Here is a 16,582-nt window from a genome sequence, read left to right on the forward strand (position 1 = left end):
ATCTGAATGTTTCCCTTTGTTTTCATGAGCCAGTCCTTTCCTTCTGCCTTTAGTGTAGTTGTTAGAGGTCCAAAAGTATCACCAACACCCTTTTCCCAAAAAGCTTTGTAAGGAAATCTTTACTTCTATAGAAAACAAGCTTCTCAAGTATCTCCATTAGGCTGGAGGGCAGTGATTTTGAGGGCTACCCCATGGTTTAGATAAGTGCAGAGAATAGTACTTTATATTTGGCAACCCCAGAACCAGGAAAAGAAGTATTCTCTAGTGAGAATTCTCCATCCTGGAGGAATCTGAATGAAATGTTATTGCTGATTAGTTATGAAGTTAGAACAATTGTAGCACTATAGAAAATTGTTACAGTAGTTTGCTGCCTACAAAGACTTGTTTGTGAGAAGACCTTTTTTTTTTTTTTTTAAGATTTTGTTTTTTCCTTTTTCTCCCCAAAGCCCCCTGGTACATAGTTGTATATTCTTCATTGTGGGTCCTTCTAGTTGTGGCTGGAAGAGAAGACCATTTTTATTGGTCTCTTTTATTGTGCCCAGCTAGCTAAATGTGGCCTTATGCAGTGTCATAGATTTCTAAGTACCACAGTTTTCTGCCAATGTAGGAGATTTCTAGCATAACTAAAATGTAAAGAGTGTGTACTGGCCCAAACATTGATAGCTGAGCTTTCATTTCAGGTGTGAGTGTTCTGAGTATGTACTAAATCACAGGTGGCTGATTTGTGGATTAGCTTCTCGATGATCCTGAATCTGTTTGAAGCATCAGAATCCGTTCATTAACTGTTTGAAAAGGACAGTCATTAGCCATAAGCAAAAGAGCAGTTCACCTCTGCAAGAATCATAGATAGCTATGGTATCAAGACCTCAGGGCAGGTAGGTACAGACTCCTAAACTACTATAGCCTTAGAAGGCCATGCTTGCCAAAACATACTTTCTGTATTTCTATCATGTGGATTCCTAATAAACATTTTTCTGTTTTTTTAATAGTCCAGAAAGTGAAAGTAGAGACTCCTATCAGTTAATCTGGAGCTTGCCTTAAAGTGTTCCGCCCCACCCCCCCATTTGGTCCTCATCTCTAATGCTATGATTTTAAGAGTAATGAAAAATTGTTTCCATGAGCTTACCATCCACCTGTATTTCATGTTTCCTTGAAGTTGGATTTGATCACGGATCTCTTGGGCACACCATCACTGGAAGCAATGAGGACGGCTTGTGAAGGCGCTAAGGCACACATACTCAGGGGTCCTCATAAACAGGTAAAGGGGGCGGAATCTGCATTTGGTAACCATCTGTTTGGCAGGATTTCCCTTCCAATGGAATAATGAATTGAGAATTGTTAAACGAAAACATTACTTGTAGATTTTATTTATATTTTTATGTCATGGCCGTAATTAGGAAATTGCTATATATTTGTAAAACCAAATAAAATATGGTGATTCCCAGTGCTATCTGACAAGAAATTTTATTTTAGCACCTTTGATAATAAATGACCCGTGGCTTTTTGTCTCTTGGTTTTTTTGTCTAAGAGGAGTTACTGGGGGTGAAGCTTCAACCTTAGTGCCATAACCTAATACACATCTATCAAGATGTCCTTTCCAAATACTGAGCCAAAATACCTGCTATCTCTTATTCCAGCCAGGAATGTGAAGCTGTTTGTATTGCACTCTTGCCACTAACACAGAATCAGATGTGAATGGTGTTAGAAGTATGAAGAGAGATTGCCAGATTTGCACTGATCAATATTACTTGCAACCAGCCAAGTCACTGCTGAGAAAGACAAGATGGTTTTTATCTCCACCCTGTTCATTTAGCAGCATTTTTTAGAAGCACTTTCCTAATCTCCTTTGGACAAAACAGCTTAATGATGTGAAGAGTGAGTAAGGAGAATACTTTTCCTAGGAACAACAAACGGAAACAGAGAAGGCTTTAACAAGAAGACTCAGCAACTAGTTTTCCTGGGCTTTGCCTTGTTTTCTTTTAAATTGGGCATTTAGATGATCTGATTGATCATTACAAGATCTGATTGATATGATTGATTGACCAAATGACAGACCAAGTTGGACACTCCTCTCAAACTACCAGCCAAACATTTGGTCAAGGCCTTGCCATCCCCTTTCTGTCATTCTAGTGTGACTCCAGAGCTTCCCTTTTCACAGGCATGAAGGGCAGTGGGTAAAGCATGTTTTCTTCTAGCACCAGCCCAAACTAGTAAATAGAGATGTAGATGCTAGTATTTTACATAGCCGCCTGCTGGTTACATCCTGCTCTTGCATTGAGTTTAGAACTAAAATGAAATAATATGAGGCGCTAACACCCTTAGAAGAGCACAGTAAGTCTTAACCTAGAAAGAGGTTCTCTATTGTAGAAGGAACTAAAAAGATTATGATCTGTTTATTGGCCAGTCTTGGCAATATTAAACTAATTTATCAACACCTCATGGTAAATATGTCCTTCGAAGTAGCAAAATAGTTTTCCTCTTTTAGTGACCTCTTTAAAAGGTCAGTAAATCTTGCCTGGCTAAAGGTAGCCAATGATGAAAAGTGTTGAAGATCAGACACCCTGGTGCCACCCTCCCACTTCTAGAGGAATTTTAACTATTATTGCGACTGGTTGCCAGCTAACTCTCATGTCAAAGAATCGCTAAACACACTCAAGAGAGCAAGACTTCCTAAGGGGTTTCCTGCCTGCTGTCCAGAACAGCCTGAAAATATAACTTACTGCACCAAAAGTCAGTGTGTGCTCCTTTGAGTACTCCTGGCAAGTGAGTCCTTTTTCTACCAGAAATTTTGAAAATCTGATAACTAGAACTTTCAATTAAGTAAAAAATAGTAAATATATTATTGTCTAGAACAAAGGAGGAAAGAAAGGAAAATTTAAAGTTCCATATTTATTTAACTAGTTAAATAGGTTAAGATGTTTAGCATAATCCTTTCTGGTACATTTTTACATGAATTGGCCTCTTAAAAGTAATGCCTCTTAGAGTTTAACATTTTGCTTCTCACTGTGTTTAGTGATGGCCTTAAGAGAGCACCACGATTAGGGGTAGCTCTGGTAGTCTTGGCATTGGAATATTTTGATTTTGAACAGAAGACCGATGGGGTAAAACTAACTAGGAGACCGTTTCTGCTCAAAGGCTAGAAATGCTTTGCAGGGACTTTAAAGTCTCGTCTTTAGACAGCTTTTAACCAGTGCTGGAAATGGTCTCCTTAGGCAGGTGTTCATGGTCTTGAACACTAAGCCAGGTTGATTTGTATAGAATAAGTTAAACCTACTATATATAATTAAATGTAAATGAACCTAGCATATTACTTGGTTCCGTTTTTCCCCCAGTATGGAAATTCAGTTTTTTATCTACATTTGCTAGTTAATCGTTATACCACCACTGCTGTCAAGTTAACAGACCCTTGAAGCTCTTTCCTTAAGCCATCAGTCAGGTTCTACATTTTCCCTTCCCGCTCACTACTTCTTCCCTTAGTCCATGATGCATGTCTTATATGCCTCTTGTTAGCCTGTTGGCAACCGTGTCCACTATGTTTGCCAGAACTGTAGCCGTGTCTGGTATTTTTTGCAATAAGCATTTTTGCCATAGACATCTTTGCCACAAGCATTTTTGCCTCAGGCATTTTCACCACATAACTAATTGGCTATATGGCAATTTTGCCATAAAAGTTAAAATAACTGGTTGACAATTTGGTTTCAACTAGAAAAACGGTGATAAAACTTAAGTGTGAAATAAGAGAGTGTAAAGCCAGATTGCATTCTATACTGGAAAATGATAACATACCAGTTTGCAAATCCTTCATGAGCACAGTCATCCCTCCCACCCATCAAAACCAAAAGTTTACCAATCTATGGCAAGTCATTCACAGCAGTCTTCAAGAGTATTAATTATCATTAACTAATTTAGATATAACAGCTTGTTCTCTAATGCTGTCTTTACCAAATTTATCATGCAATATTAGAAGTTGGAGGCAAAGAATAATCAAGAGCTTCCTCCTGTCCTCCGACCAAAGAAAAAGAAATGGCTATGTGATTCCTGATGAGTATAAGTTTTGTGAGAATTTTTTACTGTTTGATAGTGGAGAACATGAGGTGGCCAGAATTTTGGTATTTGGCATAGAATCTGGCTTGGATGATTTGGTGAAATATGAGGACTGGGCTTGTGATGGAACATTTAAATGTAGTCCAGATATGTGCTACATGTTTCATTATGTCCTTAATGTCTTTCTTTTATCTTATTTTTCATTGTTTTATCTTTTATGGCAAAATTGCCTTACGGCCAATTAGTTATGTGGTAGAAATGTTTGTGGCAAAGATGCTTATGGCAAAAGTACCTAGAACTGTTAGCAGCTCCTTGCCAGTATCTCCATTCATGTTATAGCCATTTAGAGCTGAGGTTGGAGGACACATACACACCCACACACAAACAGATTTAGAATGTAGCCACTTAAATTTTTTTTTTAACTTTAAAAGATTAATTTGGTCCCCAATGCAATGTGTATAATATAGCTATGCAGTTCTGTGTATTATGACTATTCTGCAACGGGCATAATGCTTAGCTCAGTGCCCTGCCCCAGATACCTACTCTGCTTATGTTTCTCTGGACTGTAGTGATTAAGAGTGTAGGCTATCAGTGTTAGGCTCACTACACTGCACAACATGTTGAATGGAGTACCAGGAGTTGTACGGTACCATTTTCAGACAGACTGAATACGAATCCTGGCTCTACTAGTAACTCAGTTTGTGACCTCAGGAAAATTACTTAACCTCCATGTGCCACAGTTCATTCATCTGTGAAATGGGAATAAAAATGGTTCCTATCTCATTAAATTATTATAATGATGAAGAGAGAGTGCACGTAAGGAGAGCATAGACTAGTGTTTGGCATTCTAAACATTTAATAAATATTAGCAAAGTTATCACTCTAAAATAATAGATATAGCTTATAATTTTTTAAAAAAATAATCCTTATGATCAGGTGGGGTTTATCCCAGGAATGCAAAGATGGTTCACCTGCAGAAAATCTATTAATATACTTTGACATTTTAAGTGAGAAAAATCATGATTATCTCAATTGATGCAGAAAAGGCATTAGATAAGGTTCGATCCTTTTTATGTATTACCATGATGAAAGTTCTTTACAAAAACCTATAGAAAAATTTAAGATGAATTTTCTTTAAGCTTATGAACAAGGCAGAATGTATAACACATTACTAATTACATGAAATTAAAATGCACGCACACAGAAAGAACCTCTAACTTTTAGAAAAGACTCCTGGTAATCCTCAGTGAAGCTGCTTAAGCTAATTGGAGGTCTTCAGGGGACAAGCTGTATCTTAATATACTTATTCTAAATTACTTAATATAGGAGTTAGATTGCTAAAATTTTAATACAAGTTCTTGAGTTTGGACTATAAAAAGAAAAACTAAGCTTCTTTCAAGTAGTTCCCATTTAAGTAGCTACTCAAAGTTAGATGGAAATAACCACTTTACTACTTATAATAATCATTTCTAACAATAGTTAAAAGTTTGCTGTGTACTAGTCATTGTCCTAACCACTTCTTAGACTGACACTATAATGTACCATTTATTGTTTGTTTTTACAGATGGGAGATAAGGGGTTACAGAGGTTAAATAATATGCTTAAGGTCATAAGCCAGATCTCAAAAGTAGATTTCTCTAATTCTAAAACCTGTGTTCTCAGCCACTATACACTGCCTGACACATACACCTTCACAGCAGATTGTTTTGTTTTTGTTTTTTAATTTCATTTGTATATACACAAGTAATATGTGAGTACGTGTAAAAAGAAGTTTACAGAGAGTTAGTCATCCTTCTCTACCTCTGATGCCATCCCAGTCCCCTGGATTAATTTGATAATATCTTTTCAGGCATGTTTTTCTATGCATTTATTTACATATATTTACAAACAGAAATATGTGCTATTGTTTGCTGGGACTTTTTAAATATATATACACGCAGAAGGAGAACCTAATTGGCTATCTTCTTAAAGTCACAGATTACTGCCTCAAATTAACTTACTTGTATTAGTTGATTAATATACATACTTCCATGTGGTGTGTCAGTCAGGACTCTTTCCAGTGAAATTCAGTTAAAACTGACTTAAGCCAAAAAAGAGAACTTAGTGGCTCATATAGCTGAAAAGTCTTGAGCTACAATTGACTTCAGGCCCTGTTGGATTCAGGCAGTCAAGTGATGTTCCATGCCAGGAATCTGACTCTCTTTTCTGTTCTGTTTTCCTGTGTACTGGTTTCATTTTCAGACAGGCTTTCCCCTATGTGTTTGCAAAAGTGGAACCAGCAGTCCAGGCCTATGTTTGACTAGCGTATGAATCCTTTGGGAAAGAGCTTTCCCAAATAGATCCAGAAAAAACATTTGGAAGGTCTCTGATTCACTTAGAAACGTGTTTCTTGATGAGTAATAGAAAATCTAGGTTATAGTGGTTTAAAGAAATGGGAGTTCATTTTTTTCGTCGAATCACGAAGTTCAGAGGTAGGCAGCCTAGAGCTGGTATAGCAGCTCAATTACGTCATCAAGGATCTAGTTATTTTCTTTCTTTCTTTCTGCTTTGTCATCTTTAGAATGTTGACTTCATACTCTCTTGCTTAGCACTTCATGGTCACAAAATGGATGTAGCTTGTCCAGAGATCATATCCTCATTCAAAGCAAGAAAATGGAGGAAAGAGGGAGCACTAGAAATATCTGTCCCTTTTATCCAGAAAGCAAAAGTTTTCCCAGAAGCATGCCTAGCAAACTTTTGCTTACAAGTCATTATCCAGAACTGTGTAATATGTGGCCTCCCAAAAGCAAGACAGACTAAAAAAAAAGTGTTTTCTATCCCATATAATAAAAGTAGATAAGGGAGAAGAGTATTAGAGGTATGTGTTGGGTTAGCCATTCCATTCTCTGTCCCTTACCTGTTCTAAACCTTGTGCCCATCCTGGATCCAGTCATGTTGCTCAGGGGAATATATCATTTGATTGGCCAGGCGTGGGTCAGGTGCCCATCCTTGGTGTTGGGAGACTGATAGCAAGCCCAGACAAACTACTTGATTTGAAAGTGACAAGGGAGTGGTTCCCTAAAGGTCAGGGAATGCTGGGCAGGCAAAAACACTGTACAGTATTTTTTTTTGTCTCTTCTACAACTCAAAATCTTGGATGAAGGGAATCTTTGTTGCAACGGCCCAAGTATCTATTCAGGTAGATTTTTGTTGAGGCATTGACCTGTTGATAGGATTGAAAAGCCTATTATCAGTCCTTAGTTCTTTTGTTCATCTCTTATAAGGTTTAGTTCTTCATTTTTCCTCAGATTGTTCTCAGCTAATTGTGGTAGAAATAGATAAAATATTTTCACTAAGGTGAAAATAGTCCTGTCTCCTGGCAGGAACCCTATCTTACAGTTAATAGAATCAGAGTATCTTAGTTCATTCAGTTCAAATTTCTTATTTTTCAGGTTGGGGTTTCTTTTATATATCCCCAAAGTGCTTACTATAGTACGCTGTGCATTGTTCATACTCAATTAACTCTGTTGACTGATGATCACAGCTTCTTTGCTGCCAGATGAAAACTAACAGGAACATCTAACAGGACCTGCACGGCCTGGCCAACTACTGCAGTGACCAGCACTCTGCTGTTGGCTTGTTGATGACTGTGGCATGTCATTTAGGGCCTCTCACCCGAGTCCAGAAGCTCATCATTGCTTCATTTCACTGACAGTTCATCACAGTCATTGAAACAGCTTTCTTTATAACGCTTCCTCTCCTCCTGCTTCAGCACTGGCACTCACTCACTCCTGCATTGCTAAGTGACTTATAAACTTGCAGAACAACAGAAAATGGACTGGTATATTTTAAAGGAGGAAGGTAATGTGTGTGAATGTTGGAGGAATTGGCAAAAACTTTTTTCCAAAGGAGATATTTAGGGCATATTTCTAAGCATTCTAATTTTCTCCTATTCAAATTGATTCAATTGCACTTGATAAGAAATATAAACTTCTTGGGGCCAACTCCATGGCCCAGTGGTTAAGCTCCCACACTCTGCTTCACCAGCCCAGGGTTTCACCAGTTCAGATTCTGGCTGCGGACATGGCACCACTCACCAAGCCATGCTGAAGTGGCATCCCACATAGCACAACCAGAAGGACCTACAACTAGAAGATACATCTATGTACTAGGGGGCTTTGGGGAGAAGAAAAATAAATAAAAAGATTGGCAACAGATGTTAGCTCAGGTGCCAATCTTTAAAAACAGAAAAAGAAAAATATAAACTTCTTGTCTAATTCTGATACCCTGGGCCCAACTGGTTCCAACCATAATGGCTGGTGTATTAGAGTGGAAGAAAATGGAATTAGAAATGCAGCATCTTTCCTGTGGAGCCAATCCTAGGAACTAAATTATTATTGTTATTTTAAAATTTTTAAAGATGGGCACCTGAGCTAACAACTGTTGCCAATCTTCTTTTCTTCTTCTTCTTCTTCTTCTTCTTCTTCTTCTTCTTCTTCTCCCCAAAGCCCCCCCACTACATAGTTGCATATTCTGGTTGTGCCATGTAGGATGCTGCCTCAGCATGGCTTGAGCAGTGCCATGTCCGTGCCCAGGATCCAAACCAGCAAAACCCTGGGCTGCCGAAGCAGAGTGTGCAAACTTAACCTCTCGGCCACAGGGCTGGCCCAGAAACTAAATTATTAATGGTTATCTTTCTGCAGCAGTATTGGCATGACTGAACTGTTGTTTTCTCTGTGCCTTTTTTAGCATGCATATAAAGACAGACAAGGAGAAAGCCTATAATATGACTGTTCTAGACTGAAATGAAGCCTAGATTTTTAAATAAGCCTTGCCTTATTTTTAGTGTATGTGTTGAAGTGTATTTCTGTAAAGAAAGATAAAATTTGGGGGGGGTTAAATCTCAGGTAGCCTTAACATCCACTCATTTGATTTTCACGAGCTCCCCATCCCATATCCCATTATCCTCAATTCTTACAAATTTTGCTTTCTAATTTGTTCTCTATCCTCCATTCACTGGCCTCTAGAACCACTTGTTTGTATGTTTTCCTCACCTACCAAAGAGATGTTATTCGTCTTTGTTGCCCCAACACCTAGCCCAGGGCCTGACATTTGGTGGATGTTAGATGATTAGTAATGATGTTGGTAGGTAGGCAGAGCTGTATTGGTGCACTCTGCTAGATGAGAAAGCCAGGGTCAAGTTACTTACCCGAGTCTGGTGATGGCAAAGTTGGAGTTTGAACTCACATCTTCTAGTACTCATTCCAGAGTTCCATTCCCTATGCTATAACATACCTCCACCACAAAAATAGCATGAGGGGTAAATTCACTTTGCGAGTAGAAAGGAAAAAATGTTTATGGTGAGACATTTTGGTCAGTATAAATTGACTGGAATCTGGCTGCCAGCGTACACAAGCCAGTGAAAAAGAGGACAGCTATTCACAGTCAAACTAAGAATCAGCATCTTTCAAGAATATCAAATTACTTCATTTTACACAATAAAAGAATTCTTTGGGAAAATATATGTAAGTTAAGCTTAAGTAAGAAGCTCTTCCCCACAGTCTCTGTAGACATACCTTTATCTTGACTAATACAGAAATTTCAGAGCTACCATAGACTTACATATTTTTAACAAGAAATAACTTCTCTATCTGAAAACATATAAATGTACCAAGGAGGGGCCGGCCCCATGGCCGAGTGGTTGAGTTTGCGCGCTCCACTGCAGTGGCCCGGGGTTTCGCTGGTTCGGATCCTGGGTGCAGGCTTGGCACCACTTATCAAGCCATGCTGAGGCAGCATCCCACGTGCCACAACTAGAAGGACCCCCAACTAAAATATACACCTATGTACCGGGGGATTTGAGGAGAAAAAGCAGAAAGAAAAAAAAAAGAAGATTGGCAACAGTTGTTAGCTCAGTTGCCAATCTTTAAATAAATAAATAAATGTACCAAGGAATAGCAAGTTGGTCAACAAATATTTGAATGCCAACTATCTATGGATTCCGTGCACATAATGCTTTTTATCTGTAGTAATCTTATCAAGTCTCATACAACTTTAGACCTAAGGTAAACTTCAGAGATCATGTAGTCCAACCTCATTTTATACGTAAAGATACTGAGATTCACACATGTTAATTTATCTAATTAGTTGGTGAACTAGAACCCCCATCTCATCTTACCTCTATTACTCCTCGATCCTGAAGACAACTTCAGGTTTTCTGAAAGTGAATAATTAACCTCCTGATCTTGTTGGTTTTCCCTATATGGCTTTGGTGGAAGGAGGCAAATATGTAAAAATACTTGATATTAATAATTGTCATAGCAGGATTCTGAGGCTGTGATTGAGATACAAGGAGACCTTTTAGTGTTGCTGTTGGGGAGACCGAGCAGTGAGGCCAGTCACTTGCTCTGGCCCCTGGCTCTCCGAGCAGTGAAACAAGCTGTATAAGCTCTGCGGCTTCTCAGGTCCTCAGAGCCATCTCACTGCCACAGTGCAGGAGGGTTAGATATGCAGTCTAGGTGGAACCAGCAGAAGCAGTGACATACTTTCTTAGAAGATTCTGTAAATTCCTGAGTATCCTATAGCTACTTTAGGACTAGTGTTTTAGCAACTTTATGGTAATGTTGCCTCAAGACATAGTTCATATGCTTACTTTGCACAATTTACACGTTTAACTTTGCCTGTGGCCAAGCTTTTAAATCTTTTCTCCCACCCCTAGGCATGTTTGGTCTTCCCTTCTTGCCAGAGCATTTACAACATAAGGCTAACAGGAGCTCCATATTTATGGGATTAGATTTCATTTTTCATAGGCTCTTCTGTGCTCTGACCGACAATGGGTCATCATGCAATATAAAATATACTACTGGAAGTCAATGACAGCTGTTGCTTTTGAAGACTGGATAATGAAGGGAATACGCATTCTTTTTGAGTTTAGATTTATCTGCAAACATCTTTTGAGCTGGGTACTTACCTTGTCATAAATTGGCTGTATTCCATATCTGCTTACACAAAGACTCACTCACATATGTGAATTCTTTATTTTTTCACAGCCATCTCTTCCTGTACTTTATACCCTGTCTAGCCAGGCTACACATGAAGCTGTTCATCTCCTTTGCAGGATGTTGGTCTTTGATCCAGTAAGTAGTGTTTGTTTTTGTTATTTGTTTATGAATTAAAAATACATGTGTTCTAAGAAAAATATCCTGGCTTTGAATAGATGGGCAATGTAAATAATGACTTTTCAAAAGAAACTTCAATCCCCAGTTCATGTGTATCATGCTCACTCATCGCATAGAAGTTTGATTATTAACACATAAGTGTCTAGGTGAAGAGAGAGAAAGAAGTGTACCATCCTGTTTATCTTGATATTTGTAAAAGGAGTTTGTCACTAAGTTAAATCAGGAGAAAAAAATTTTTAACATTATTTGCAAAAGCCTGCCCATTATATTGCATAAGGAAATGTTTACTCTTTGGGTTGTTGAGATGGTAGCTTTTGCAAATGCCATTTCTAGACTTGGCTCTTCTGAGACAAAGTTCAGCTCTTCATTTACTTTTTCATCCAAAGAATATTTATTATTCATGTGTGTGCCAATAACTGTTGTCAAAGACGACTCAAAACTGGAAGCATTTAGAAAGGGAAATTTTATTTGCTGAGAATACAAGGAAGTCACCAAATAAAAACACAACAGGTATTTAAAGGGAGAGAAAACTTGTAAAATTACCAGTTATTAAGTTTACGTTGTTCTGTTCATGATTAGAAAACAGCAGCTTTCTCAAATGATTATCAAATCCACAAAGATGAGAACTGTCTTCAGACATCAGCATAACTAGGATTTGGGATAAAAATGTTTTGTTAGGGAGTCCAGGTTTGTGAGAAATAGTCAAGGTTTTATTATTTGGGCGACCAGAACCAATGAGAGTGACCAAGTTTTTTTTGTTACATTCCAGAGGACAAAGTGGACTTTTTGTTTGTTTAGTGTTTATTTTTTGTTTTCCTTTGTTTACTTTGGCATGTGAGGTGCTTAGTGATACAAGAAGCAAGACAAAGTGGCAGTTCTTGCTTCCACAGTCCCTCCTTGTGGTCACGTTCCTGCCATTAAGGACAGTTTCAGCCACATAACTTTCTCCATGAGCTAGTGATTAGTGTCTTAGTTTGATCTTTTGTTCAGCAAGTTTATCTACATAGTTAATAAGAGATGTTGATTAATATATAAAGGCGTTTGTATCCTTAACAAAACTAGAGAACTTCAAGCTTCAGAGGTAATTTCTGTCTGCTCTGAGAGGATTTTGTAAAGACCCTGAGGTTAACATTTACTTTTGAGTGTCAGAAATATGTTATTCTCTTTATTAGTTCTATTGAGATTAGGAACCAAGAACCATGTGACTCACCTGTACCAGATTTTACCTGTAGGACTTATAGCTGTAAGGTATCCTCTTTCTCTGAGATCCCATGTTTATTAATGCTCCTGACCTGCCAGGAGCTCATAGTGTTTACAGCCCTGAGGCTGGAATTGCCTAAGCCGTAGAGCGGATACCAAGCGGGTTCCTGGGAGGCCTTTTAGGTGTCAGTTCTACACGTGAAATGAAGTCCTTATCCCTTAATTGTCATGCCTAATTAAATGAAACTTTCGGTGTGGTCATAGTTACAAATTAGATTTATCTATAAGAAGGAGGTATGGATTCTTACTGAATCTATATAGATAACTACATGGTCATTTTAAAAAAAGGAAGAATTTAGTAAAGCACACTACGTAATATTTAACCATTTTTATCATTGTGTTGTAGAACAAGGCCAACCAATATGTTATTTTTTTACAGAATTATTATTTTTAAATTGGCCTGATGCTTTATTTGTTTATGATTGATATTAAGAATTCTTTTCTTTCCAGTTCTGAGGGTTCAGTTAGAAATAGATAGCATTTTTAAGGAGTGTGTCATTCTGGTTTTAAAACCTGTTAAAATTGAGAGTTATTTATTAAGAAGAAAGAAATGAATTTTGTGGGTTTTTTAAAATATCTGTTAAAAATAGAATATTAACCATAATTAAATCAGTTTATTTATCCATTTAGTCTGAGGTAATCAATTAATTCTTATTTTGTTGATCTTGGGTTAAGCAGTCTATTGCCATGTGTCTGCTCCTGGACTGAAACATTCCTGGAAATCCTGCCGCAGTTACTCAGTCTAAGAGGTGGCCATCTGTGGGCACGGTATCAGCTATACCATCAGTTTATAACCTGAAGACGATAGTCAGGAGTACCTGACCACAGTGGTTTACCGGGGCCCTCGTGGTGGTTCTTACAGAAGAACTATTTCCTGACCTTTAGATTGTGGCAGAAGCCTTTAGGCAAATATAAGGAAGAAGCAGAAACCACCAGAGGATGATAAGATTAAAGGGCTCTGGTTCTTTTATTATAATAACATCAACAATATTGGAAAGGACGGGATATAATAAATAATCAATTTGTAAAGATGGAATTAACTATTACCTCAAAGTAGTGAAGACAGTAAACAAATCTCCAAAGATCTTAATTTATCTAAAGGCAATAAATAGTTACAAGCAATATTTTTATTTTTATTTTTATTCTATTTTATTTTATTTATTTATTTATTTTGAGGAAGATTAGCCCTGAGCTAACATCCATGCCCATCTTCCTCTACTTGATATGTGGGATGCCTGCCACAGCATGGCTTGATGAGTGGTGCATAGGTCCACACCTGGGATCCGAACCAGCAATCTCCAGGCTGCCAAAGGAGAGCATGTGAATCTAACCACGGTGCAAACAGGCCGGCCCCTACAAGCAATATTTTTAAAGCACAACAATAGCTATTAGGAATTTATACAGAATTATTCACTTTTTTCTTTTGACAAATAAAAACACATCTGTTGGGTCCAGCCCTGTGGCTGAGGGGTTAAGTTTGCGTGCTCTGCTTCAGCCGCCCAGGGTTTCACTGATTCGGATCCTGGGTGCAGACCTAGCATTATTCATCAAGCCATGCTGAGGCGGCATCCCGCATAGCACAACCAGAAGGACCTACAACTAGAGTATAGAACTATGTACTGGGGAGCTTTGGGGAGAAGGAAAAGAAATCAATAAATAAAGGAAGATTGGGGCTGGCCCCGTGGCCGAGTGGTTAAGTTCACGTGCTGTGCTGCAGGTGGCCCAGTGTTTCGTTGGTTCGAATCCTGGGCACGGACATGGCACTGCTCAGCAGACCACGCTGAGGCAGCGTCCCACATGCCACAATTAGAAGGACCTACAACGAAGAATATACAACTATGTACCAGGGGGCTTTGGGGAGAAAAAGGAAAAAAAATAAATCTTTAAAAAAATAAAATAAAATAAAATAAAATGTCCTCCCACTTTAAATAAATAAATAAATAAAGGAAGATTGGCAAGAGATGTTAGCCCAGGGCCAATCTTTAAAAAATATATATATATGTTATCTTGCATACACATCTTCCTACCATTACACATTCTTTTACATTCTTTAAAAAAATACATATGTACTTTAACCTAAAGGTATTTGCACCTTTTTTTTTTTTTGAGGAAGATTAGCCCTGAGCTAACATCCATGCCCACCTTCCTCTACTTTATATGTGGGACACCTGCCACAGCATGGCTTGACAAGTGGTGCCATGTCCGCACCTAGGATCCGAACTGGTGAACTCTGGGCTGCCCAAGCGGAACGTGCAAACTTAACCACTGCGTCACCAGGCTGGCCCCTTGCCCATCTTTTTTAACTGTTTATTGATGACTACTCTATAATGTATTAATGAAGAGCCTAAGTATATTAAAATTATGTTGTCCAGGTATCCAAAGACTGTTATTAACTCAAATTAATATTAGTAAGGTCTTAATGTTAACTAAGAATCAGGAGATTAAAATTTAAGTTGACACATCAAGTCCTTATCATTTGTAGCATTCCAAAAACTAACTTCTTTTTAGAAACACATTACCTATTGTCATTCATCTAATTTAGTTGAACACAATTTTGCACTTCCATAATCTTAGACAAATGATACTAGTTTGTTTATCTGATTGGCAAAAACAGTAGGAAAAAAAATCAAATTCAAAATGACTAGGCTTTTTGTGAGAAAACAAACCTAAACTTTGTATAAACTAGAATATTGTGCTAGCATTCTTTGTGCATGGCAGTAAAATCAGGAAGAAAACAGAGATGTTTTAAATTTTTATAACTATTAACTCAGACTGATATGTCCAATGAGTCATCTTGCATAGGACTATCGCATGACCTCCTTATCTCATACAATTATATACCAGATATTAAAACTTTCAAGTTGTTTAAGAGAAATATTTCGCTGCTTACTTTATAATCTAGTAACCAAGACTATTATTTTAACTCACAGTTAAAGCTTTTTTAATCTTTGATTTACAACTTAAGCAAGAAAGAATTTCTAAAGTGCCAACATATTTAATACATAAGGAAGAATAATGTTTCTAAAATCTTTCCATTCCTTTGTATGTCTTTAAAATGTGTTAATATTGTTTCTAAAAGCTAATTGGAATAGGAGTTTGCTCCATTTGATTTTTAGAAATCTCATAATAGGATGTATTAACTCCTGTCAGAAGTATACAGAGTACATCAATTTGTTTACTTAGAATTACTTCATATTTCTAAAGTGGAAAATTTTATCAATCCTTATTCAAAACTAGAAGAGCCAGAGGCTGGCCCAGTGGCGTAATGGTTGGCTTCACATGTCCACTTTGGTGGTCCAGGGTTCATGGGTTAGGATCCTGGGGACAGGCCTACACACCACTCGTCAAGCCATGCTATGGCAGCAACCCACATACAAAATAGAGGAAGATTGGCACAGATATTAGCTCAGGGACAGTCTTCCTCAAGCAAAAGGAGGGAGTTTGGCAACAGATGTTAGCTCAGGGCCAATCTTCCTCACCAAAAAAACAGAACGAAAAAACTAGAAGAGCCAATTTCAATGAAGCAACAAACTCTAGGATAGAAACAAATGTTCATATCTATTACAAATGTTGATCAAAGAAACAAGATATGTACGATATGTAATTGAGATATATAGGACATAATTAAGCACTGTTAGTTTCTTCAAAAGAACATTATTGTTGAAAATTTGGGTAATTTTGTGATTTCTTTCTCATTTTAGCAGGACAGTTTTTTCTTTTCAGTGTTCATACCCCTTACAAAATGACAGTCTCCCTTCTTTAGCCTTGTTTAACATGTCCTAAAGAGACATTAATTTGTTTAGGGAAATCACAGTTGATCATTACATGCTAGGGATTTGGTTTACTTTTTGTTTAAAGGCTTCTCTTAGGCAAGATGCTTTTAGAGGACCCCATATATAGTTGCACACAGAACATACAAACAGAGCATGCTATCAATAGATGGGAAAATACCAAAATCTTTTCAACCCTGCATTCTCAAATTTCAGGAAATATCAGAATCCAAAGACAAGGAAAAAAGACCAACAGGAAAACCAGATTCCAGCTGCTGGTGGCAGCTGACAGGGACCCAGTTCCTGACATCTGCCACCTGGAAGAAATTACTTAATGGTCAGATGATAAAA

The 16,582-nt window shown here is 37.7% G+C and overlaps 1 protein-coding gene across 1 annotated transcript in view; it reads left to right on the forward strand.

The window, feature by feature from the left end:
* The window catches only part of NLK (nemo like kinase), a 168,367-nt gene that overhangs the window by 145,213 nt on the left and 6,572 nt on the right, over window positions 1-16,582 (forward strand). The window contains exons 7-8 of the mRNA XM_070562686.1: window positions 1,157-1,258; window positions 11,073-11,159. Coding sequence (XP_070418787.1) covers window positions 1,157-1,258; window positions 11,073-11,159 — 189 coding nt within the window. The remainder of the gene's footprint in view (window positions 1-1,156; window positions 1,259-11,072; window positions 11,160-16,582) is intronic.

Source organism: Equus przewalskii, chromosome 10 (assembly GCF_037783145.1).
Source record: "Equus przewalskii isolate Varuska chromosome 10, EquPr2, whole genome shotgun sequence".
Lineage (NCBI taxonomy): Eukaryota > Metazoa > Chordata > Mammalia > Perissodactyla > Equidae > Equus > Equus przewalskii.